The 27,077-nt window shown below is 42.9% G+C and overlaps 1 protein-coding gene across 2 annotated transcripts in view; it reads left to right on the top strand.

Moving 5' to 3' along the window:
• The window catches only part of armh3 (armadillo like helical domain containing 3), a 48,407-nt gene extending 22,421 nt beyond the window's left edge, over nt 1-25,986 (top strand). Inside the window, exons 19-28 of one of the 2 annotated variants that reach the window (XR_013961862.1) lie at nt 836-905; nt 1,645-1,705; nt 2,436-2,524; nt 4,947-5,029; nt 5,839-5,965; nt 6,762-6,837; nt 12,886-12,964; nt 22,400-22,516; nt 22,709-23,246; nt 23,281-25,986. Coding sequence is in view for 1 of the 2 variants with exons in the window: in XM_080721944.1 (XP_080578070.1) it covers nt 836-905; nt 1,645-1,705; nt 2,436-2,524; nt 4,947-5,029; nt 5,839-5,965; nt 6,762-6,837; nt 12,886-12,964; nt 22,400-22,516; nt 22,709-22,801 (795 nt within the window). In the remaining variant the exon portion in view is untranslated. Of the gene's footprint in view, nt 1-835; nt 906-1,644; nt 1,706-2,435; nt 2,525-4,946; nt 5,030-5,838; nt 5,966-6,761; nt 6,838-12,885; nt 12,965-22,399; nt 22,517-22,708 lie in introns of both variants that reach the window. The other variant, XM_080721944.1, reaches the window with a different exon arrangement.
• Nucleotides 25,987-27,077: the final 1,091 nt, after the last annotated feature.

Raw genomic sequence — 27,077 nt, 5'->3', positions numbered from 1 at the left:
TATTAAGTTACAATCATTATTGCCTATAAAACTTCCGCGACGACAGCAAATAGTTCCACAAACAACATCTTCTACTCACCACCAGATGACGCCAACTCCATGCAGAGAAAGATGTCTAGCATACAGCTAAGCTAACGTCAGTTAGAAGGACCGTTCCGGCCGTAAATAGAGGCTGTTCGCTTCCAGAAAGGCATAGGTTCAGAGAAAAGGGGCTTTAAAGTTGGCGGATTGCATTGGATCCAAATAAATCGGCGACGTCGTACGCACGTTAGTAAACATAGGACCGCTACGACCGTCATATGTTGGTTGGGGGAAAGGTGTTCCGACTACCTCCTGAAGTCCCCGGATGTACACTGAGGCGCATTGATCTCGTCCTCACACAACTGCGGCGGTTGTTCTGCCATAACCTCCGGAATTTAGCCAATCAGAATCCAGTAAACATAGGACCGCTACGACCGTCATATGTTGGTTGGGGGAAAGGTGTTCCGACTACCTCCTGAAGTCCCCGGATGTACACTGAGGCGCATTGATCTCGTCCTCACACAACTGCGGCGGTTGTTCTGCCATAACCTCCGGAATTTAGCCAATCAGAATCCAGTATTTGAACATGTGACTAGAAAAAGTGGTAGAACAAAAGTTAAACAAAACAGAGTGAAGGAGTTAGTGGGAGAACAGGAGTGAGAAAATGATTAGGTGGAGGAACGAGTGAGGGAATGTTGAAGTGAGGGAGAAGTGTGCAAGCAAACGACAACCCATATCTATCTGTTTGTTTAGGCTTTTATTCACCTGTCTGTGTGCGTGCGTGTGTTTTTCTTTTTTTCTTTCTTCTCTCCAGCCAATGAGACACAGAAAGAAAGGAGTGGACAAGAACATCCCCTCACGGCCTCTGGTGTGTGCTGTTCTAGGTACGAGGATCCCTAGCTAAATTTATTTTTTAAATATTATTTTGGGCCTTTTATGATAGGACAGTAGACTGACAGGACATTTGGGGAGAGATGGGGAGTGACATGCGGTAAAGGTCGTCCGGATCGGGAATCGAACCGGCGCCGCCGCCAGGCATCCATGCCTACAGTATGTGGCAATGCCTAAGTGGTATGCGCCTGGACCAGTAGGCCAGCGGGCGCCCCCTACTAAATATTTTCTTAACGTATATTATACCATATTTACAATACTTTGTCACCCTTTGACACCCTATCAGTTGTCTTTGTTCTACAAAGCTCATGAGTCGTAAAGACTGAAGCAAGAATTTGAGTGCTGTAGAAACATTTTTGTCAGTCGTCACACATTTAAATGCTCCAGAGCTCTATATGTCACCCGAGTTGAACCATATTTACATGTTTTGAAAACCAGGGCTTTGTTTTATGGTAATGTGGGGGGAAATGTAGCAGAGTGCCGGTGTTGTGCATTGAAAATGGCTGATCTACAAGTTCATAATGCGTTACAGCTATGACACGCACAACCAAGTATAATGGGCCCTGTAGTAAAGCAGCTCCCCTAGTGGTGCTTGTTCACTTATAGTCTCTCTGAATATTGACATGTTCCCTGTTACAGAGGTTGAAGCATGAGTTCTCTATTAGACAAGTCTGTGTGATTTGTGTGTTAGTGACTCTTAATATAATCTGCTTCTTTGTCGCATCTGTCCAGACCTGATGGTGGAATTCATAGTCACTCATATGATGAAAGACTTCCCCATGGACTTATACATGTAAGAACACACACACACACACACACACACACACACACACACACACACACACACACACACTGTAAAATGAGTTGAGTAATATACATTACCCACATTACTTTCCGCATTTACTCTGTTTTAGAGAGAGAGAGGCACAGGCACAGGCACACACACACACACACACACACACACACACACACACACACACACACACACACACACACACACACACACAGAAAGACAACATCTTATCCACTAGCCTAAAGTGGAATTCCCCTTTAGGCTAGTGGATAAGATGTTGGCTTTCCATGCGGGAGACCCGGGTTTGATTCCAGGGTGTTGCAATGCTGCCGTGACCCGGATCAGGTTTCCCATTAGTTAGTGGCTCAGAACCTCTGCCTGATGAGTTAAAGCCTTTAGGCTAGTGGAAGTGGAAAAGATGTTGGCTTTCTACATGGTAGACCCGGGTTCTATTCCAGGGTGTTGCACACACACACTACAATATTACCTTATATTTGTTATACACTGTCACACTGTAGTTGTTTGGCCTAAACTAAAGGGTCTGCAACAGTGATGTGTGTGTGTGTGTGTGTGTGTGTGTGTGTGTGTGTGTGTGTGTGTGTGTGTGTGTGTGTGTGTGTGTGTGTGTGTGTGTGTGTGTGTGTGTGTGTGTGTGTGTGTGTGTGTGTGTGTGTGTGTGTGTGTGTGTGTGTGTGTGTGTGTGTGTGTGTGTGTCCTGGTCTCCGTACAGGCGCTGTGTTCAGATCATTCATAAACTGATCTGTTACCAGAAGAAGTGTCGAATCCGGTTACACTACACGTGGAGAGACCTCTGGTCAGGTACGGAAGTACTCTGTTTCTCTGTCTCTTACTGGATTCTTCTCTACCTCCATTGGGCTCACAGTCACTGACTCACCCTTAAATTACTCACTCTCAGAATATCTCTTTGTCTGATGTGATCACTCTGCCTTTCTGTGTCCCTCTTCATGCATGTCTGGCTTGCACTATACTATTGCTGCCCCCCACCCCCCCCCCCCCCTCTTACCCAGTGTACATTTTTGTAACTATCGAACAAATTACAAACATGATTGACACCATAGCATCCCTTTTCTGGGCGTGTCATAATAGGCAAATATTTGATTGATTGAATACTTCATTTGTGGTTCGCGTAGTCGGCATAAATAGCAAATCTACAAGCTGACATTCTGACAACATGTCACGTTGCGATGCACTGTAGACAAACTTTTTTGGCAAAGAGATTTTGGTGTAGAGCAATTGAGGAGGGTTATATAAGTGGTTAAGGCTAAAACAACATAAAGCATTGCTTAGAAACTGAGAAGAGTGACACAAACGCATACATTATTCATGCCACAGTGTGGACTGACAATCGCGACTGTCTTTGCCTCGGGAATGTATCGTGTCTGTTTTCTTACATGTGCGCATGTGCAGGTGTGACTTCTGTTTAGCGTCCTTCCCTGAACTCTCATTCCATCCCCATATCAATGTATGAATCCTCTCAGAAAGACCTGCTGCATTATGAATGTGTTGATGGTGGGGGGCAGCTGGGGAACTGGGAGCAGAGCAGCTACGCAAAAGTCCCTTCTAAAATAAAAGTCTCTCTGTTTAATGAACCGTGTAATGTACTGTAGCAAAAAGGCTGGCTACAACGGTCGGTTATTCAACATTTGATGAGGCACAACGCCCCTTAGACCAAAACAAATACAGAAATAAATACAAGTTTGTAAAAAAAGAAAGAAAGAAAATGTAAACATTTATAGATGTTTTAGACACAATATAAGTGGGGTGTGTACTGAACTACCTTCAAGTTGCACACTCTCCACATCTTTCTTTTAATTTGAGCCTTTCTTGGTAAGAGTTCAACAATGAATCGACGCGGAAAAAGCCAATTCAATACCTGTTATTTCTGAAAAAGTATTGCACCATTGAAAAGGGATAATGGCTCCCTACAGTGCGCGTTAAGTGTCCTTGTAGCCGTGTTTCTTTCTTTAGTCAATGCACAACAGGACATAAATTCAACCTGTAATGGCCCCCATCTCCCGACTCTCATTAGAATACCCAGGCTTCTAATCAGAATGAATAATCTCCTCAGTTTCTCTCAACAATAACTTCTTACTCATGTTTGACGATAATGGTGCACCATGAAACGAGAACGGGGAGAATAAAGATCAGAGAGAAAGTAGAGGGGAGAAACAAAGGAGAGAATACATCCATAAAAACAAGACTGGAATTTCAAGACTTGAAATCACAGTTAACAGCCAAAACGTATACCAGCCCCCCCAGACCGTCCAGGGAAGGAAAACAAGTGCAAGAAGGCTGTAACCTCGGAAGGCCATAATGTGGCTAGAGGCATACTACCCATGTACTGTAATTAAAACCATTTATAAAGAAAAGAGAGCATTAAAGGGCCACTTCACCCATTTTCATATAATTGGTCCTCAGTAATGTTCATGGTACCATTTCTGTCTACTCATACTGTGTCTCAGAGGAGGCCTGGGTCAGTTCTGAAACCTGCCTATTAGTCACATCAAAGAACAATGGCTTCTATTTCAGCATTCTAACGTTCTATAAAGAGAAAGGCTGTAGTTAGTGTGGTTGCCAGCAAAATGTTTTTTATAAACTTTTGCACAAACAAAAAAGTTAAGCTTTTGGTCATGCTTCACACACTGTTGCCACTGTTGTTATGCTTCACATGAAATCACAATATATGGTATTAATGGTAAGACGGAATTCAGTTCCCAGTGGATTCCTCACGACTTGCGTCAGTGCAACCACACAATTTCCCAGAATTGCACCTTTCTGGGTTTCTATTAGCTTGTAATCCCCATTGATGATGTCAGTGGTAGGCAGGTTTCTGAACTGTCCTTTGAACACCAATGTGATGCAGTGTGGGTAGAAGGAAATTGTGTCAAAAGTGCTCCATTAACAAAACGAAAGGCACACATTACTGTGATATACCAAAATTCCGATTTAATTTACCATATGGCGTAGCACAACAAAGCCAGCTGTTCACCCTTGTTTATTTTATTGGGAGTTTTGTATGTTCTTCTATAACGCTTGCAAACAAGGTTATATACTGTGCAACAATAATTATGGCACACACAAACACAATGTACAATTACACAGTCAGGTATCATGTAATACATAATATCAATTAACGCACATGCCGATGGAGTTCTGTTGCAGCTTACTGTCATCACTGGCGGTTATTACAGGAGATCTTTGTCTTTCTGTCTGTGTCCAGCTCTCATCAACCTTCTGAAGTTCCTGCTGTCCAACGAAACCACACTACTGTCCAAGCACAACATCTTTCACCTGGCATTATTGGTGAGATACTCTGAACACACATGCGATATACACTGACACACACACACACACACAGTACACACAAAATACGTAACGGACACAGAAACGGAAGCACACTGGCAGACACCTCTGGACTTGTTGGTAGGATGCACATACTGTACACATACACAACAAATGTATTCACACACACCACAAAAACAGACCATCAGACGGACATGCACACAGATGACCCACACATGCAAAAATACACTCTCACACACAGTAGAACAAGCAGCTCCTGTACAGTACTTTCATTCTTCTGCAGTACCTTACTTTAATCTGTTGGTTGAACAGGAAATACACACACAACTCCCTTTATTCATTCATCCGTTAAAAAGACTTTACTTAGTCAGCACTAAAGAGGTTACATGTTTGAAAACATACATTCAAACTGATCGCTTGTCCCTTTTATGCCCATATATGGAGATCCCTGATCTCCATAATATGGTCATCAATATTAAGGCCATATCTGGGAATGCCCATATATGGACATATTGTGTCAGTCCATTGTGTGGTCTATGACGTCAAACATCTATGATGTCAGACGTCGGTCATCTCCATATGTGGGAGAATATGGACACATTTTGTCCAACTTAAACAACCATCCAGGTTTTTTTTCTTTGGTCAAAGTTGATCCCATGCCAAAGCGCCAGTGCTCGCCCAGCAGTCTGCCGTCACCCAGGCGGATGCATGCGCACGCTCATGTGCGCGACCTCGCCCTTTAGGGCGTCTTACTGGTATACTATTATATACTGTTGTCTGTGGTTTTGAATGGTTGTTTGCTGGTCCAGGTGGTGAACCTGTTCAACATGTTCATAACGTACGGAGACACTTTCCTGCCCACCTCCAACAGCTACGATGAGCTCTACTATGAAATAGTCCGCATGCACCAGGTCTTCGACAACCTCTACTGCATGGGTAAGAACACTGTAGGATAGACAACCTCTACTGCATGGGTAAGAACACTGTAGGATAGACAACCTCTACTGCATGGGTAAGAACACTGTAGGATAGACCAGTGGTTCTCAACCTTTTCAGGCTGTGACCCCCCAAATAATCATATTTTAACCGGGGACCCCCCCACCCTGATGGGCACTCAGAGTTGAGGCTTTACATTTTGTATAACACGGTTCTATTGTGAAAATAGCCGATCTACATGCTATGTAGATCGGCTATTTTCACAATTTCTGCCGCTAATATTTGACAATTTGGCCAATGTTTAATTAGTCATTTTAGAGGTATTAAAAAGTCCTTAAATTGACACTTTAGAAATGTGCATAAACCCTCTATACTCTTAAACATTATGTTGGTTTGTTTACTGTTGAGTGAGAAAACAATGTTGCACATTAAGTCATCTGTGGACCCCCCAAAATAATTTGGCGACCCACTGGTTGAGAACCACTGCTGTAGGATAGACAGATACTGTACATACATACATACATACTGTAGTAACTGTACATACAGAGGGATATACAGATACTGTATATGAACGCTATACTATGAGCCCTTCTGTATGCATAAAACACCCAGAGAGAAAGACAGAAAAGAAGGGTGTGTGATCAGCTGACTGATTAATTCTACATGACAGATTTCAATCATCTTTGCCAAATGTAGTCTTTTCATTTGAATCAGAATGTCCTCTCTTGATGAAAATAGTAAAGAGATTATATACATGCTTTTATTCTAATTTTATAAAGACTCCTCTCCTCTCCAGTTCTCAGAGTATCCACCAACACTGGACAATGGAAGGAACCTGCCAGCAAAGTCACACATTCTCTGGTCAATGTCAGGTAGGTGTTAAGAATGTTATTTAGATACCATATGTTAGATAGATGCTTGGTTGATGCTTATGCTTATCTGGTATCCTAGTTTCTTTTAAGCACTACCTTGTTCTCTTTGCACGGTACTTACTGTATGTGACTCTTTACAATACCGTTTGTTGACTAAGGTTCATGCTTCCACTGCTTACTCTGATTTGCCTAAATTATAAATTGGGCGAGCGCGCGCGCACACACACAAAATCACACCCTGGTAAACATGACAACATTCACACAACACATTTGGATAGGAGTAGATGGAAGAAAGCAAGCATTTTGGATGGATGGAATGAGAAAAGGAGAGAGAATTTAACTAATTGAAATGGAGGTGAAGAAATGAATGTACAGTAGCCATGTCTTAGCAAGTGGAAACCTGACTTCTACTCTGCCTTTCTCTCCCCTACAAACTTCTCAATCCCAAAGGACCCGTCCATTCCATTATTTCCAACCCCTTATCTCAGTAACCCTAACTGCACGCTTCCCAGGCACATACACACACACGCGCAGAGGCACAAGAGCTTGACGTGGCTCCGACTGTCTCCCTGTTATCTCCCTCTTTCCTGTTTCTCCTCCGTCCCCCTGGAAGGGATGATCTCTAAAGGGATGATCCTCTGAAGCTGCCCCCAGTGCAGAGGCCCCAAGGGTGGGCTGCGTTCGCGGCCGCCTCCCACCCCCCTTGGGAGTCGTGATGTAGCCAATTCAAGCTCTGTAACAGGCAGCCAGCAGGGTCCGAGGACAGAGAGACAAAGATACAGTAAAATCCTGAGCCTTAGGCCACTTGTGTTCTATTTTATAATTTTGTATTTTATAATTTGTCATACAACAGTGTCATGCACTCGTGTGGTGCTTTGTGAGCTTGCAGATCTTTTTTTATTTTATTTATTTTTTTAGTTTGAAAAATGTTCACCTTGCTAGGTTGAAAGTGGTGAATTTAACTAATACCAGTAAGACTCCCTAATCGGGAGATAAGCGACTGTCAGGTCGGCAACCTCATGGTGGCACTAGAAGAGGGGCAAAGTGTGACGTGACGTGAAGGACAGACTGACGGAGGGACTGACAGACAGCCAGTGGAGGTTTTCATATAATGACCTTGCTAGGTTGAAAGTGGTGAATTTAACTGTAATATAACTTTCATTTAAGTGTAGAAATGTACCCATTCTTACACTCTCATTCTTAGCTGATGAACAAAGGTTTAGTCAGGCGGTTGTAACGGGGTTTGAATCCCATAGCATCCAGTGAGCTGGCGTCAGCAGCCACGTACTGTGCAACGCTCACTCTAGATAAGCGCTGAACGTCTGAAATATAAAATGTTCCTGAACCAGGGGGATGACGAAGCATGAATTTATGAATGTAAACAAAGGATTTACATTCAAACACACACACACACACACACACACACACACACACACACACACACACACACACACACACACACACACCCCTTCCATCTGCAAGTGCAAATGATATTCATCTTGCGGGAATACATTCGTGCAGCCTTCATTACTGAAATAGATTTTAAGTACGATGAATGTCTTCTCCCCAGGGAATGTTTTTCATAGGCGATGGATTTGATCCTCGCAGGAGACCGTAGCTAAAGATAATAGTTCAATGTCTTTAGAAGGCCTTGGAAGCTCTACCCGTTAAGACCTGGAGCTTTAACTATTCAAAAAGAGCTTGTAGATCTGCTATTTTTTAAATATTGTTACAATTTGTGCAAGTCTTTGAATATTTTGATCCAATTCTATAAATGTCTTCTAAAGAAATTCTTCTAAATCAGTGGTTCTCACATTCTTTCATGTCAACGACCCCCAAAATGACATGTATTTGACCACGGACCCCATGTCAAGAAGCAGAGATTTGAGTTACAAAAGTTTGCTTTGAAATAAATATATTCAAAGATATGCAAAAAAAACAAAAAAGATTTTTCAAAAATAGCTGATCTACAAGCTCACAGCGCAGCACTCTGTGCCGCGCTGTGAGCTTTATATCTGCTATTTTTCAATAGCTAAAGTATAAAATAATTGATGGGGGCTCTGGTGAGGAGCATCTGCTTAATCCCATCAAATGAAAAATGAATGGACTAACGAGTAAGTGTTGGGGTGTTATTCATTTTATGAATTTTAATGAAACCACAACACATCCTCTTATCTTGCTTTCATTAGAGTGAGTTGGCGATGCACCAGTGCTCCGAGCACGGATAACTAGAGTAGAACTGTGGAGAACTCAGAGCAGTTTATTTGCTGTATGGTGAGTCTCCTAATGTATGTGCAACAGTACAACTGGAGGTGAAGGTGGTAGAGAGTTAGAGAGGACATTCTGTAACTGGAAGATTGCAGGTTAGACCCTGGCAACAGAAAGTGTTGTTGTTTTTTCCTTTGACAGTAAGGCCCTTTTTCAAAAAAAGTGATTGCAATATATCTCCTATTTTTGAGCGGTGGTCACAACGCTCCTATACGTGGCCGTGTGTGTGGGTCTGTCTGTCTGTCTGTCTGTCTGCGTGTCTGTATGTAGCCTACAGTACCTTTTGTGACCACACATGTTAAGGGAGGGGCGCTGTTGTTCAGGCCAGGCCCCACACACACACACACACACACACACACACACACACACACACACACACACACACACACTATATATATATATATTTGTTTTGCTGTTGTGCAGCCTCCACGACCACCGCTCAGTTCACACGGGTGTGATTTTTCTAGAAATAGGGACGCCAGGTTGAGAGTGGTTAAACGGGGGAGTGTCCGTCTTCCTGAGGGGGATAAGACAAGAGGGGGGAGCGTTTGAATGGTCCACTGGCTTACACTAGCCTTGAGCAAGGCACTGAACCTTCATCTGCTGACAGATACTAGATCGCAAGCTGCTCTGGAAAAGAGCAATGGATAAACTCATCAAATGGTGGAATCAATAACCATTACTGTCTGCTCCCTGGCTATATGAATGTAAATGAAAACACAGTTCCTTCCTTCCCACATCCATTAGTTTGTTTTGGTAACACGGTACTCCCTTCAACCTCCCCACTCGCCACACACACACACACACACACACACACACACACACACACACACACATACACACACACGCACACACACACACACACACCCACCGCGAACGCACATATCACTGCTGCGGGTAATTCTTTGCTGATTTGATCATTGGTCCATTTATTTGATGCATGATTGTACTATGAGGAAAATAAGCAATTTCAATTTACGGCTTCCTGCGTCAACTTCTATTCGGGGCCATAAAGTGGCTTATTTCACTGAAATGAATGCAATGCTGAGGAATAATGGCTGAATTCGCATGCAGATGTCCCTGGTGTGCTTGCACCATACGAAAGTAAATAGTAATGAATAGCAATGAGTCACTAAACAGTCTATCTGACTGGCTGGCACTCAGAGGTATAGCGGTGTAGTGGTTAAGAAGAGCTCTGTCTGTCTCTCTCATCCCACATCCCGTATCTTTTCCCCCTTGCCTGGCCTGGCCAAATGGCGTGTCCGTGTATATGATTTTACAGTATCCTTTTAGTTTTATTGCTCTGACCACATTATCATGACAACCTGGGACTGAGCCTACATATTATGTACAAGAGCTTAGGCTGAATGAATAAAATAAAATAATGTTGGGTTAGGTATCTATCTATAAATGCGAGAAGTCTCTGCGTGTCTGTCTGTCTGTCTGTCTGCGTGTATGTAATCCGCGTATCTCGAGAACCGTTCGTCCCACCGGCTTCAGATTCGGCACGCGCGTTCTCCGCCGCGGCGCGGAGTGCAGTGCCCGGCCTCGACCCGACCCGACGCGCGTTTTTTCCGAAACGGCGCAAAACGTTCGGAATCTCCTTATGCGGAGCTGATTGTTGATTGTTGACATCAGGCTGTTCCGGAGGAAATCGGCGCAAGCGCTGACTCATTGTGACATCATTTCATAAAAGGCTCTGACATCGCGTACGCAACATGAGTCAACACAAAATGCCATGGTTATGTATCTCCATATATGGGCATATGGGCAGATCTCCATATGGGCTACATATATGGGCATATGGGCACTGCTGACTCATATGGGCATAAAGGGGACACAGATATATGGGCATAAATGGACGTATCGGCACAAGGGCTGACTCATACAGAGATCTCCATATATGGGCATATGGGCAGATCTCCATATGGGCTACATATATGGGCATATCTCGAGAACCGTTCGTCCCACCGGCTTCAGATTCGGCACGCGCGTTCCCCGCCACGGAATCTCCTTATGCGGGGTTGATTGTTGACATCAGGCTGTTCCAGAGGAAATCGGCGAAAGCTCTGACTCATTGTGACATCACTTCATAAAAGTCTCTGACATCACGTACGCCACATGAGTCAACAAAGAGAACCGTTCGTCCCACGGGCACGCGCGTTCTCCATATATGGGCATAAAATGAATGCCCCCATATATGGGCATAAAATGGATTGCAGACAGACAGATACAGATATCTCCATATATGGACATAAATGGACAGAGGCAAACAGATGGTCAAAGATCTCCATATATCATATGGGCTACATATATGGGCATATGGGCACTGCTGACTCATATGGGCATAAAGGGGACACAGATATATGGGCATAAATGGACGTATCGGCACAAGGGCTGACTCATACAGAGATCTCCATATATGGGCATATGGGCAGATCTCCATATGGGCTACATATGGGCTACATATATGGGCATATGGGCACTACTGACTCATATGGGCAAAAATGAATGCCCCCATATATGGGCATAAAATGGATTGCAGACAGACAGATATCTCCATATATGGACATAAATGGACAGAGGCAAACAGATGGTCAAAGATCTCCATATATCATATGGGCTACATATATGGGCATATGGGCACTGCTGACTCATATGGGCATAAAGGGGACACAGATATATGGGCATAAATGGACGTATCGGCACAAGGGCTGACTCATACAGAGATCTCCATATATGGGCATATGGGCAGATCTCCATATGGGCTACATATGGGCTACATATATGGGCATATGGGCACTGCTGACTCATATGGGCATAAAGGGGACACAGATATATGGGCATAAATGGATGTATCGGCACAAGGGCTGACTCATACAGAGATCTCCATATATGGGCATATGGGCAGATCTCCATATGGGCTACATATATGGGCATATGGGCAGGGCATATGGGCAATCTGATGAGTCAACAAAAAATCTCTGAATATCTCCATATATAGCATATATGGGCATAAAATGGACGCAGAATCACAAAGATCTCCATATACGGGCATAAAGGGACACAGACAGACAGATACAGAGATCTCCATATATGGGCATGAAATGGACGCAAATAGACAGATATCTCCATATATGGGCATATATGGGCATAAAATGGACCCAGAACTATATCTGCAGTGATCTCCATATATGGACATAAAATGGACGCTGACAGACAGACAGATAACAGATATCTCCATATATGGGCATAAATGGACACAGGCAAACAGATGGTCAAAACGGGTCCTATGACAACAGGTATAATGGGGTTTGCATTAAAGGGCGGGGCATTCATTCCCTATTTACATCGTTCCCGAGTTGGCCAGGTCGCCGACTAGACGCTGGGAAGGGCGGCCCAGCTTCTAGTATTGTAAATACAGCAAAGGTAAGGAGTAGAAGAGTCACATAGTCAAGCCTTTATACAACACTCAAACCCTTTAAAGTTCATTTAAATGTGTTGTTGAACTCAACAACTGATGGCATTATAATTCATATTCTGTTGTGAGATGCTCCAGTGAAAATCTATAAAAACGACACCCATAGATTAGCAAGTGGCAAGCTTAATGGATTATTATAATATATTATACAATATGAGTGAGTGAGAGTGTGTGTGTGTGTGTGTTTATGTGGCTGTCCGTGGATCTATTTCCTATGCCGATGCATCTGTTAATCTCTCTGAAATATGTCTCGGCTCTTCTCATCTTTCCTCCCGTCTTGTGTTCTTTATGCGTTCCAGGGCCATCATCAACCATTTCAACCCCAAGATAGAGTCCTATGCTGCAGTGAACCATATCTCCCAGTTGTCAGAGGAACAGGTGAAACACAAATCACTCATATCTGCTTAACATGTCACAATGAATCTTTATGGACTCCAAATGGGATGTTCTATGTCTGTCAGTGTCACTTGTAAAAGACTGAACACATTTATGTCAGGGTCACTCATTTTAGTCTCTCTAGTCTCTCAATATATGACTTGGATCAAGTCATAAAGAGGCCCAACAGTGCGTCATGTTGGTTGCTTTATGACATCACAATCATGTTCGATTGTGATGTTAGAGAGCCTATGACATCACAGATGTCCTTGCGGTCAGTCTGTTTATGAATGATAAAATCATTCACACGAATTGACACTTATTGAGCTTGTTCTGAAGGACGCAACAGAGAAACCGGGTTGCCAGTCTCTATACAATGGACAAAGCAAGGACAGCACATGTCAGTCTACATGAATCAATTGGCGAATGGTTCAGCACCACCGCTGATGGGACAGCAACAGGCACGGGCACACATAGATATCAAAGGGGGCTTGAGCCCCTGCCCTTTTATCCTTCTGTAAAAAGTGCCCTCTCCAGACTATGAATGCAGTTTTTTACTATGGTGAAAGAAATGCAAATGCCCTCATTCCATGCCATTCCATTCAAGAGAATTGCCCTTGTCCAAACTCTCCTGAACTTTAATGCAGCATCTGATGTTGAAATAATTGCCCTCTCTGTGTAGACATCAAGCATCGAAAATAGCCGACCACCAAGCTCACAACGCGTCAACGCGCTGTGAGCTTGGAGGTCAGCTCTTTTCGATATTTTCACCAAAGGGCCCTTAGAAATTTTAGTCCCTGCCTCTCTCCCTGGACAGCAACATATGCATTCCCAGCAACATGCTGAGCCTCCACAGTGGCAGTGTGTTTGTAGTTAAGCCGTTACCAACACTACAGATCCAGATATAAATGTGAACGCACATAGGGAATACAAACGTTGCAGTTTTACAAGTGGGTTGTGGTTTTTGTAGACAACTCAGTACTCTGTATACACAGGTCTACCACAATACAGGGCCTATTCAAAAATCAAGTAGACACGGCAGGGAGAGATGCATCCGCTCATAACTAGATAAAATTAGCAACACAAGCACGGATTGATTGAATACATTTTGCCATGTTTTAGTGTAATGAAATATAACGGCCCTCAAAAACGGCCTTAGGGAGTGCAATGTCTAGCAAAGTTGTGATTACTGTCCTTTATCCAAGTGGGATAGGACAGGAGGTAACACTAGATAGTAGATATATGCAAGGAGTAGATGATTGTAGGGAAGCAACAGTTAATGGAATTAACTCTTTTACCGCTTTGGACGTTCCCGTTTGCCCCATTTTTCCCGGCGGCGCGATGCCAATTGTACATTCTTTGGCTCGTTCTTTTGTACCTTGTTTTGATGTCTGTAAACTGATGAGGGGTCGCGCGGGTGTGTACCGTAGAGACAGCTCCCGTAAAAAGGCTCTCAAAAACCCACTGGACGTTAGCATCAATGGAGTAACAACACTCTTCCTTGTTATTTTCTCTCGGTCTATTGCTCTGTAGCGATTGAGCTGTCTTGACGGACGGTAGCCTACCGCGGCCATTTCACATTAATTCTTGCATGAGGCTGCCCTCTACTGCTACTAGTATAGCGAAAGTACAACTATTTAAGGAGAAAAGAAAATAATAATGATGAAAAGAAAATGAATACATCTTTGTCTATAACATCGCAAAGGTAAGGTGCTTTTGCTGGCACAAAACCCAATAAATAAATAACAACATCTGGCAGAAAAACTGTTAATCAATCATAAAATAATAATCGATAATCAGTAATTTAATAAAATGATTGATTAGTAATCTATCCCTATTTTGGGCATGTCTTTGTATGGGGAAGGCTGAGACGACCTTGTGAGCTTGTACTGTAGATCTGTATTTTCCGATGCGCTCCTCGATTATTTGATGAATTGAAAAAGTAATCGATAGAATAATCGATAAGAAAATTATCAATAATTGCGTGACTTTCTGACCGAGTGGCAACCAGAGTTTTTTTGAGCGGTGGTCACGCCGCTCCTATACGTGGCCGTGTGTGTAGAGGTACGTGTATGTGGGTGGGTGCGTCCGTGGGTGGGTGCGTCCGTATGTAGCCTCAAGCCTGTGTAGTACCTTTTCTGACCACACAAGTTAAGGGAGGGGCGCTGTTTTCAGGCCAGGCCCCGACCAGGCACACACACACACACACACGCACACACACACACACACACACACACAGGGGGGAAGGGGGGAGGGGGAGGGGGGGGGGGGGGGGGGGGTTGGTGGGTAAACCACCGCTCAGTTCACACGGGTGTGATTTTTATTCCACAAGTGAAATGAGTGGTCCACACCCCTTAGTATTTATTTCTATGAAGACTGTGGTAGGAAATCTGAGAGGAATCCAAGTACAGAACGCTCCAGTGGGAGATTCAATCCTAGCTTAGAAAATAGACAAGAATCAAATGACTGTAATCATAGACTTTGGGTGAGCATTTCTAGGTGCTTTGTAACTTTGTTGCCGTGCTTCTGAAACGCAGCTTCTTAATCCATCCTCACACGTATGCGTTCAGAGGCACGCCGAAACTTCATACGCATGCCTGCTGAGCGCCGCTTTAAATGACTTTCATCCACATCAAATAACACACACAACAGAAAACACACTGCTATGTGCACGTGTGTGTGTGTGTGTGTGCGCGCGTTTGGTTAGCTGATAAGAGAATGATGGATTCTGTCATTATACTCCTCATTTACCCCTCTGCCTTTATCTCCTGGATTTATTCACAACAAAAGAGAAGAGGCAGCGTGGTGACGTCAACACTGTGCCATCAGGTCCATATAGATACCACTTCTATTGGCTGTTAGTAGTCTGCACTTAGACCAAATCAAGTTTATTAGAAGTTGTAATTTTTAGTAGTCTACTCCTACTTTATGAGCTATTAGAGCTCTACCATCGTTAATTTAACTGAACTTAAGTTTCACTGCCTAAAATAATAAATGGAATGGAAATATATAACGGCCCATATAATGCAAATTGCTACTCTCCAGGGATGTGAAGTTTACTTTCGGGAATATTAAAGTTTATATTCCAGTTTGCTTCAGTTTTACAGTGTTGTTGAGTGGGTGTGACATAGTTGGGCTTAGCTGTGTCACTCACTGCATGTTTGGATCTCATTGTCAGGGTTTGTGACAGGTTTAAGACAGCATTCAGGTGTGATGTTTTAGCTTTAATTCAAAAGAAGAAATAACGCACATCCTCCATTGTTTGGTGCTGAGCTGAAACTGCCAGAACAGTATTACTAAGAAGCAAAACAATGGCTCGCAACTCACTTTCAATAGCTCCAATATTTATTTTAGACGACAAAGCAGCAGACATAATGTCTGCTGCTTTGTCGTCTAAAATAAATATTGGAGCTATTGTATTGAAAGTGAGTTGCTTCTCATGTTTTAGCTTTAATCCACAGTACAGTGGAATGTGTGTGCTTGTGCGGCGCTGCGGTTCAACAAAACCTCAGACATCTTTTCTGTCAACGGCATTATAACAAGGGCTTCCAGCTATGTCTCATGTCTAATAGATTGATGACATGGGGAAAATAGAGAGCAACCTTATTCTTAAATTGCATGTTATAAAGTAAGTAACTCAGGTAGCCGACCTATTAACGTTCAGTCTGCGTGAGATTACTTAATAAACGTATTTGCATGCTTTCCAGTTTCCTCTCCATGTCAGTCTCTCATCTCTCAATTAATCATAATGCACCACTTTCTAGGTGTGCATGTGTCATGTGGATGTCAAGCTCCAAGGTGAATGTGTAAACAAGAACTTTTAAAACATTAACTTTGACTATTTTTGCTAGAAATTATGTACTGTAGGTGATATTTGAAGGATAAAAGTGAAGGCACCATTTTAGCAAACGACTGCAAAAAGTTGTAATAGAATAAATGCTTTGTACGTGTCCTCTGTCAAGTTGCCAGATAAAGATCTCTGCCAGTCCCTCCAGACTCCATATACTGATTATATTACATTTCAGTAGTCAATTATTATATTTTTAAAGATTTGTTTTTTGGGGCTTTTTATGCCTTTTGAGATGGGGAATGACATGCGGCAAAGGTCATCCCGATCGGGAATCGAACCGGCGACGCCAGCAGGCATCATAGCCTAGTATGGTATGCGCCTTGACCACTAGGCCAGCGGGCGCCCCGTCAATTATTATATTTTGACATTGTTTTTTCAGTTTTATTCCCACGAGGCCCTAGAAAACTGTATCTGTACTCTCATTGTGCTAAGCTCTGATGTGTTCAGCCCCTCATCTGTAGCATTCACTTTCATCACCAGATGAAAGCCTAGGTATGCTGGATATGCTTTGTTTTTGTGAAATGCAAGATCTTGCCATTGCTGATGAAACGGATTATGCCGGAGCTGTTATACAGTACAGTAAATCTGAATCCAAACAGCATCTTAAAATTGCTTTACACAGTATGTTTACCCAAAGGTCAAAAACAAAACTTAATTTCATATTGAACCAAGACAAGAATCTTTTACATCAGTGGTTCTCAACTAGCCTGACACTCAGCCTGAATTGACATTTCGTTTCACTTCATTATTCAGTCTGAAGTTACTACCACCCAGGGCGATTTCTGGGATGGGCGTTGCCAAAGAGGCAGTCTTCTGCGATTGGTTCACCGTCTGACCAACACAACAGTAGCAAAGCAGATGACGCAGTGTTGTTATGTGTGGCTGGCTAGTGGCTAGCCTGTTGCTTGCTAGTGCTACTTGCTAACCAAAGAAACAGCAGGAATAGGAGCACAACGAATTAGTAATCAAATATAACATGTCTGCTGCTGTTTCATAGCGAGATCGATACGATCGCATTTTACCGCGACGCGATGTGTGCGGTCCTGTCCGCCGGCGGCGAATTGCACATGAGTTCTTGGAAATCCCCACCCACGCTGATCACAAGACGCTGATTCACAACGCTGACCCCCCTGAATCGCCAAGGGGTGTGGTTAGCGATTCAGGGTCTGGAACTAGGCTAGTTCTCAACCTTTTCAGACCCCCAAATTAATCATTGTTTAACTGGGGACCCCCCCACACTAATGAGCACTACACCTCGCAACGCAAGGTGTTGTGAGCATGTCGATCTGGTATTTTCACAATTTCTGCCTCTAATATTTTACCAATGTTTCATTTGTCAACTAGTTTTGTGATGATCGAATATTCGATTCTGTGAGTAATAATCTCACCCGTAGACCAATACCTAACACTTGCCGTCACCATTTGGAAACAAAATGAGAGCCCTGGGGAACAGATGAGACTCGAGCAGGGTGTCGGAACAACATTCCAGAAGATGGGTTGACTCTCATCCAATCCCTCTCTTTCTCTACTCTGCTTTTCCCCCCCTTCTTTTTGTAATGAGCTGTGAAACGCTGCGTTGCCTTCCCTCTGTCATTTGAGATCCAGCTCTCCCTCCTCCACTCATCCCTCCATCCCTCCTACAGCGGCACCACAAGATTGATGGCACCCAGACACACACAGCAAAATGAGTTAACACGCACACACATGCATGCAAAGAACACACTTATACACCCATGCATAGACACACATCTGTGTGTGTGTGTGTGTGTGTGTGTGTGTGTGTGTGTGTGTGTGTGTGTGTGTGTGTGTGTGTGTGTGTGTGTGTGTGTGTGTGTGTGTGTTCTCTGTGATGAGCTGCCTACATTGACAGATATGATCCATTCAATCCTGTCTGTCCTCCCATGCAGGAAAGTGTCCCAGTTCCACCAGTGTGTGTATTTCGATGTTGTATTTGACAACATTCATTCCACAGAGTTCCATCCACCCCCTCCCCATTCCCCCTCTCTCTTCCTGCTTTATGCCTTGTCTTTTTCTTGTCGCTTTTCTACACAGTGAACGTGGGTCCATTTTCCCACTCTCAGAGTTAAACTAACACCGAGGCTATTGCTGCGTGCCTGTCTCTCTGGCTTTGTCATTCCGTGTGCCGATTTGTTTGTTTCTCGCCCCCCTCTCTTGCATCTCTCGGTTTCCTCCTTTCTCTCTCTTTTCCACTCTGTTTCTCCCTGGGCGAGCGACTTAAACACACATTAGTGGATATTTACCATTACACCCTGGCTCATTGTATTTCCACATGGAGGAGTGAGGGATGGGGGAGACGATGGGACAGGGAATGAGAATGGAGTGGAGGGAGAGTGAGAAAGCTATGAATATTTCATCAGCGCACCATCAGAGATTGAAATAAAAAAAACAACTGCACTTTAAGCTGAGCGGAGATTTATCAGAGCGCAAATGGAAGAGAAATGTTTACCCCCGTTCCTCAGCGGCTGCTGTTGTTCAGCTTTATGTTTGTGTTAAGATGAAAACTCGGCATTGGATGTTCAACGGTGCCGGCACTTTGGGGGGGGGGGCAAAATGTGTTTCAGTTAGACCTGATACTGTAGGTGTGGTTTTAAATGAAGAGATAGTGTATGTGTCTATGTAATTTACACATGTGGACTTATGGATGGTTCCGATGAAGCATGACAAAGTGGTTGGTTCATGCACGTATTATGTCCCATGCTGTGTTTGTGTACATGTGGCTGCAATGTGAGTGTCTGTATTCACTGCCAAGATATTCATAGTAATAGCTTAAAGGGCCTTGAAAACCCTAGGTTGATTTTGTAGTTTGTTTTCTGGTTCAGGTTAAAAACTGCTGATCAGGTCAAAACATGGCAGACTGGACAGACTGGACAAGGGTGACCTTATAGTACACCGTGATGTACGCAGCTGCATCTACTGCAATTTAGGTAGATTTAGGTATGCCAATGTGCAAGCATTGACAATGCAGTTGACTACGGTCTATGCTTGTGCATTGGCACACCGGCTAAATCTAACATACTTTTCATGCGTCACTTAATAGCAAACAAACTACAAAATAAGCCTAGGGTGTCAGACCCTTTAGGCCAAACAACTTATGAGAGTGTATAGCAATTATACAGTAATATTGTGCACCTGTATGCATGTGTGTGTTTATATTGCTTCTCAGGGAAGCATGACAAAGTGTTTGTCTGCTCTCACGCCATGCCTTGTAGGGTGTGCTGTGTACAATATGAGCTCTCCAGGTCTTTCATTGATGAAAGGAGAACTGCCAGGAGAATCACTGCATAATTACCTCTGCTTTTCCTCTCTGCTCGCCCCCACCCCTGACCCTAAACACACTGTGTACACTGCGTGCACTAATAAATATCAGGGTTGCATAGTTTTGTATATTCATGTGATGTATGATGTATTATGCACACAAAGTGCATTAAAACCATTCAGATTCACATTAATACTAATCATGATTAATTGTGAACACATCATGGAGCAAAAATAAAAGTTCAGAGAGTCTTCAAATTGACTCTTCAAGGTACATTATTGCATATGCCATACAGTACGCTTCCTCACTCCTTTGACATTAACCTTGTGTTGAATTCTAGATCACACACACACACACGCGCGCGAGCGCGCAGACTCTTTTTGTTGTTTTGTATTCAAACAGACAAAATGAAGGATCCTAGCAATCATTAGTGTCTTGCTGCGTCTTTGCGGTTAAAGTTAATGGACTGTGTATTGTCACAAACAGAAACAAACCACTGAAGAATCCAACAGTCTACGAACACAGGAGTCATATCTGTTCTCTCTCTGTCCTATGAGCACAATTGGTAGCAACAACGTTTAGTTTGGTTAAAGGAATAAAGTTCATTGGTTTTTTAAATGTCATACGCTAAAGTCTCAATTCAGCAGATCAATATGAGTTTCATAACTGGTCTCCACCAGTTTGTCTTATTGGGTGTTTATTTCTTCATTTTATGACTCAAGGTTTATTGGTTTAAACATTTTACACACAGAAGTAGGATATGAAAAAAATCACACCCGTGTGAACTGAGCGGTGGAGTCTGTGTGCGCGCGCGCGCGCGTGTGTGTGTGTGTGTGTGTGTGTGTGTGTGCGTGCGTGCGTGCGTGTGTGAGTGTGCCTTGCCTGTTCTGGCCTGGCCTGAACAACAGCGCCCCTCCCTTAACATGTGTGGTCAGAAAAGGTACTACACCACAGGCTTGAGGCTACATACAGACCCACATACAAACAAACATACATACCTACACACACGGCCACGCTATGGAGACGGTGTGACCACCGCTCAAAAATAAACACAAGAAGCAGACATACAAATGGACTGGACAACAAATGAAACAAAAATAAAATAAAAATAAAACAAAACAATAAATACAATTTAACTCATTCATTGCCTTTTCAAGATGGCCGCCAAGTACCAGGATGCCACGTTCCTAAATTTCTAGTGCACGGATCGGATCGTGCACGCCCATGCCTAGATCATGCACCATATGTGTAGTACTTTTTCACAGCTTTCAAACAAAAAAATCCGCTAGGAAATCCGTTCAGGCATTCATGAGATAGAAGCCTTCAAAGTCAAACAAAACAAACAAACATGGCTGCCATTTTGAAAGATGTGTTTGTTATGGGGCTAAACATGCAATTTCGCGATTGCTATCATGCCTAATACATTTTTTTTTTTTTTTTTTATAAATAAATAAACTTTTATTTTATTTTTTCAAAATGGCTTCAAACTCAGGAAACTCAGGCTGTGGCAGTCTGGGGGTACTGAAATAACTCGGGGAAACTCGGGCCTGGCATTCAATGAGTTAAAAAGTATGAAGATGCCATATGGTCTTGGGTATTTGGTTACATACATTATATCCAGCAGTGTAAAAAAGAATTGCAGTATGTTGCGCTAACACCACACTTCAAGTTCTGTTAGGGTGTTTATTTCTTGATTGTTCAGGTAACAGCAGGTTAGAATATGGCTTGGTACAATGGTGCATGTATTTGTAGCTCTGTGTTATGCTGCAGACATTAAAGTGAGTCTGATTCTTAATTTATACTTGATCACACGACACCGTTCCATGCCAAAAATAGCATGCATCACGTTTGATTTAAACATGAAATATAGGATTCAGTCTGGACCATATGCCTTTCTTCACAAAGCAAAGACGAGATGTCTCATGAATAAACATGTGTTAGTTAAGTATTTAACATGAATTAATATTTGACTTGGGATGAATATTGAAGGAGTGCATTTCCAAAGGAATAACCACTTCTATTGCATTATGGATTAAGAAGCAATGGCTTGCATGTTTAGTATCATCTCTTCTGTCATTTCTGAAAACACTTTCACAGATTTGTCTATGCATGATGCAATACTGGTACTTTAGTCGGTTCAGACGGTTCTAGTATTTTATTTTTAGGAATGTTGAGCTTATTTTGATCCACTTGTTTAAATCTTTATCTCAGACTTTAACCTCACATGCTTTTCCTACAGGTTACATTTGTGTCGGTCTCTGTTTTTCCATTAAAGCACTTTGTAAGTGGTGTAAATGTTTTCCCTCTCCAGGTCTTGGAGGTGGTACGGTCCAACTATGACACATTGACCCTGAAGCTGCAGGATGGGTTGGACCAGTTTGAGCGCTACTCTGAGCAGCCCAAAGAGTCTGCCTTCTTCAAGGAGCTGGTGAGAGAGAGAGCAGTGCATGGTTTGATTATAGCCATGTCTATGTGGGATATTGTGTGTGCATGTTAAAAGTAAGAATCGAATTTAACTTGCTTTCTTTATCCATGTGCTCCTCTCTGTCTTCTCTGTTCTGTTTGTCTCCTGTCGTCTTTCTCTGTCTGTCTCCTTTCCTCTTTCTCTCTGTCTGTCCAGGTACGCTCCATCAGTCTGAATGTGAGAAAAAATGTTTCTCTCAACACACTCAGCCAGGATGTACTTCTCAAAGAGTTCTCCACCATCTCTTGAACTAGACACACACACACACACACACACACACACACACACACACACACACACACACACACACACACACACACACACACACACACAGCTGGGTTACTATGGAATCAGGAAAAAAAAAGGTAACCGACATTGCTGTCATACTGTAGAGTGTACACACAGTGTCAAGTCCCACTCGGATCCTCTTGAGTCCCACCCTGCCACTGGTATTGATAAGCCCTCACACACACTGCAATCTCAAACCCCTGTTATGACAGTATTCACCAGCACACAGGAAACTAGGCTGATGTACAGTATGAAGCTAGTATGGCTACATGGTAGAATTGAAATGCCCTTACCTAAGACATAACAGGTTAAATCCCAGCAACTCTGTTGTGTGCTAAATACAGTATACACTCTGCGTCGCTCTGGATGAGGGCTAAATGCCTGCGTTCCAAGTGTAGTTGTGTTAGTCCGGGGTTATCATTAGGCACCCTCCATTGAAGGTGTTTGATTGGATTGGCGCTCACAGTGCCTACAGAGGACATCCATCCAAGGACCATCTCCGGCACCACATCCATTCTCAAATGTACAGCTGTAAAGTTCAAATCAAAGATATTCCCCTTTTTTTGGCAGTGTACGAATGCGGACTGATAACTTTCATTTCTGACAATAAATCCACCAGTGTTTTTGTATTTTACGTTTGTTGGTTGAAGTATGACGGCTATTGGATCATCTGAAATGGTGTGAATTTAACAAACCTTTCTATAACACTTTAAACTGGCCTGATTCCAGTGTATCAACCAATATATTAATGTACTCTATGCTGCCTCATGAAGTCAAAAGCAGGAAAACCAAAAGAGATTATGTTAATTTGATCTAATCTCTCATCTGTGTTGGTATCGTAAGAAGCATTTATGGGTCTAATTTTTGTTGATGTGAAATCAAACTTTATTTAAAACACTACAAATCAAGTTTAGCTTTGTAGGACAATGTGGAAAAAACAATTTCCATTGAGAGTGGTGGACAAAACTAATGGGTAAGAGTTTCCTTAAATATTAACACAGGTTTACTAAGTACTAGTTATAGTTTATGCAAGTCAAACACAAAGGTTGATGAACTAGAATGAGACCAGTGTAAAATGTTACCTAGTGTTAATGCTTATTATTGCACGGCCTTTGTGTTTTTGAACAAAGCCCTGTTTAATAACCCACTTGATGTACATTACACAATGCAGTATGTGTTTAACCCATTATAGTAATACTTTGATACGATTGTTTTAAGTGATTGCTTGGGTTAAAAGGGCAGGTTGATGGAAGACCGTTAAATCAACATTTCCCCGTTTCTATTCTATTGAATGTGAGCGATCATATTACTGGCTTGGCTCTAGAGAGAACATTGACTCTGGTCAGTTACATACATTTTCACTGGAAGCGAATTGGATGCAGCCGTAGCCTAGAGCAGTTGTTCCCAAATCAAATGGTGTGCCTTGCGATTTTGTGACAACCGCACGTTATTATCTTTACAATATATACAACTATAAACAAAGTTATGAATGTTTCGTTTTGTACACTTATTCCCCAGTAGAGACTAATTCTTAATTTGTGCATGTCATAGGGCATTGGCAATACAGATTTTAGTTTTAGTTTTCAGTTTCACACATTTTCATAAAATGGCAAGAATACAGTAGAAGATCTACAAGCTCCCAACGCCGAGCAATGCTTTCACGATGGAGCTCTATTTCTGCTTTGAATAAAGCTGTGCCTTGAGATTGAGATTTTTCCCATAATTTTTCCTTTGGGCACACAAAAAGCTTAAACCACTGGCCTAGGTGTTAAAGTGGTAAGCTAATCTGAGTGGACAAAGTGAATGAGAAACAACCCACCTCACAACGCGTCACGGTGCCACTTGTTACCCCCTGGCTCCAACAGACGCGTCGAGCGTCACGTCAACCCTGGGAACGCTCCCGTTTTAATTAATGAAGGATGGTCCACTGCCGACGTCGACATCGGACGCTCAAATTCGCCCCAATTCTTTTACGCCGGCACGAAGCTGTCTTTTTGGTGGAGCCCTAGCCTTAGCTGGTAGATCAGCTATTTTTGTTTGCCCTAGAATTGGGACAATAGAGTTGATGTGGTTAACAGATGGCATTTGTCTCTATTGCTCCAGTGCAGAGAGTCTGCAGACCTGTTGAAAGAGAGAGTTATTATGACACTTTTTTTATCATGGCAAAACGCAACTCATATGGTTCATGTATACTTCATCAACATCCATTGATTGATTGTTTGGTAAGTATACACGAGTAGTGTTTCGAACTATTGATCGATAGAAGGCAAGCGTTACTTCTGCATTGTTCTTGTTTTGTTCGATAAATATCATCAGGCACGTGCACACATAGACATCAAAGGGGGCTTGTCCTTTTACCCGTCTGTAAAAAAGTGCCCTCTCCAGACCATGAATGCAGTTTTCACTATGGTGAAAGAAACGCTAATGCCATCGTTCCATGCCATACCTGAAGGCAGTATTCAAGAGAATTGCCTTGTCCAAACTCTCCTGAACTTGAATGCAGCATCTTATGTTGAAAGAATTGCCCTCTCTGTGTAGAAATCCATGCCGTTACGCCACATCTCCAGTATTGACTTGATGCTTAGTTCAGTGTGGTATCAAGTACCGAAAATAGCCGACGCGTTGTGAGCTTGGAGGTCTGCTATTTTCTATATCTCCACCAAAAGGCCCTTTTAGGAATGTCAGCCCCTGCCTCTCTAACGTTCTCTGCACGTCCCTGAATATTATGATTATTCTGCTTTCACAAGGGAAGTCTATGGGAGTGTCGCATCACTCTCAGTAGCTCTGCTCCAGTGGAGCTGCTCAATGGTTAGTAGTGGAAGACTGGTTGTATCTGACAGCTGTCAAGTGAGTATGTATGTAACTGAATGTTCCCTTCTCAGTCACTCTTTGAATAGAGGTCAGGTCAAAATGAAAATATACTGATTATGGAGGCATGTAAACACTCCTAGACCTTGCCTTGGCTGTTGCTTACCCAGGTTTTATTTTATTTTTGATTTTGTGACGAAGTGGAAGTTGATAATGAATTATGCAATTATTTCAGTTTTAAGTGTAGGGCTGTTGTTGCTTTTCCCCCTCCTCTGTTCTCTAACTACTCTATGTAGGTTTTATTATTTATGTGTGTTTGTTTTTTAAATAAAAGTTTCCTACTACTGAACTGAACCCAAGCATAGCCTTTTCTATGGGCTATGCCTTCATTAAGCTGCAATGCTGACCGAATAGAATGTTTGCGCTTCACACAGTGGACATACAGTTTTTGCTTAGCTGTGGAAAGTCTGATACAATAAATATGAAATCCAACCCAAGGACATTTACTCTCAAAACTAGAAAGGAGAACCAAGACTCGAGCTTTTGGTGTTGACAGGTGTAGGTGTCGACAGGTGTAGGTTAGCTCATCAAAAATGGACGTATTTAAATGTGAGCGGGAGCTTGAGGTAAAAAGATACTGACAGCATCCCTTGTGAGTTCATGCTTATCCTATTCACAAGAATGGAATGGCACTCGACAGCAAGGATCCTTTACAGTGTTAATAAACTCACATGGAAATCATCTGTACTGCCTCCCTACCATATGTTTATCTTGGCAGCTTGAACCTTAGTCCACAGTACATATTCACAAGTGTACAGTAGCTTCTTAACACTCCTGCCCCTGCAGAGCCTATCAGGCTACAGGTGATGCGACGGGCAATTTCTGGCATAAACAATGATCACATCACCTGGCACAACCACTCCTCTCACCAGCATCATGAGACCATGAAAGCTGAGTACACACTGGGGCCTTTTCCGCCGGCAAAGAACCGGTTCCAGAACCAGTGCCGGTTCAACTTTCTTGGGAACCTTGGTTCGTTCTTGCAAACCGGCTTGCGTTTCCACCAGATTGAACCAGAGCCAAGGATTTGGCTCTGGAACCACAAAAACCAAGGATTTTGTGGTTCCCGTTCCGAACCAACTTTTACGGTTCAGAACCAACTCTGGTTCTCGGTGGAAAAGCTCACCTCTGGTTCATCCCATAGGCGGGAGAAAGAACCAGAACCGGTTCTTTGCCGGTGGAAAAGGCCCCACAGTGTCATCTGGTCCACCGCCAGGAACCCATTCATTGGAAGAGGAGAGTGCAACTGTTCGTAGAGGTCGGGTCTATATAAAACAATATGAACAATGTTACTCTCAGCTGAGCGTGGCATTCAGTAACTGGGCATGGTAGAGCAGAATTGCATTATAGCCATCAGTTTTCTTGTTTA

This window comes from Nannobrachium achirus, assembly GCF_963921795.1.
Source record: "Nannobrachium achirus genome assembly, chromosome: 3".
Classification (NCBI taxonomy): domain Eukaryota; kingdom Metazoa; phylum Chordata; class Actinopteri; order Myctophiformes; family Myctophidae; genus Nannobrachium; species Nannobrachium achirus.
Note: the sequence above shows the minus strand (reverse complement) of the source record. Positions and strands in the feature narration are given on the sequence as shown.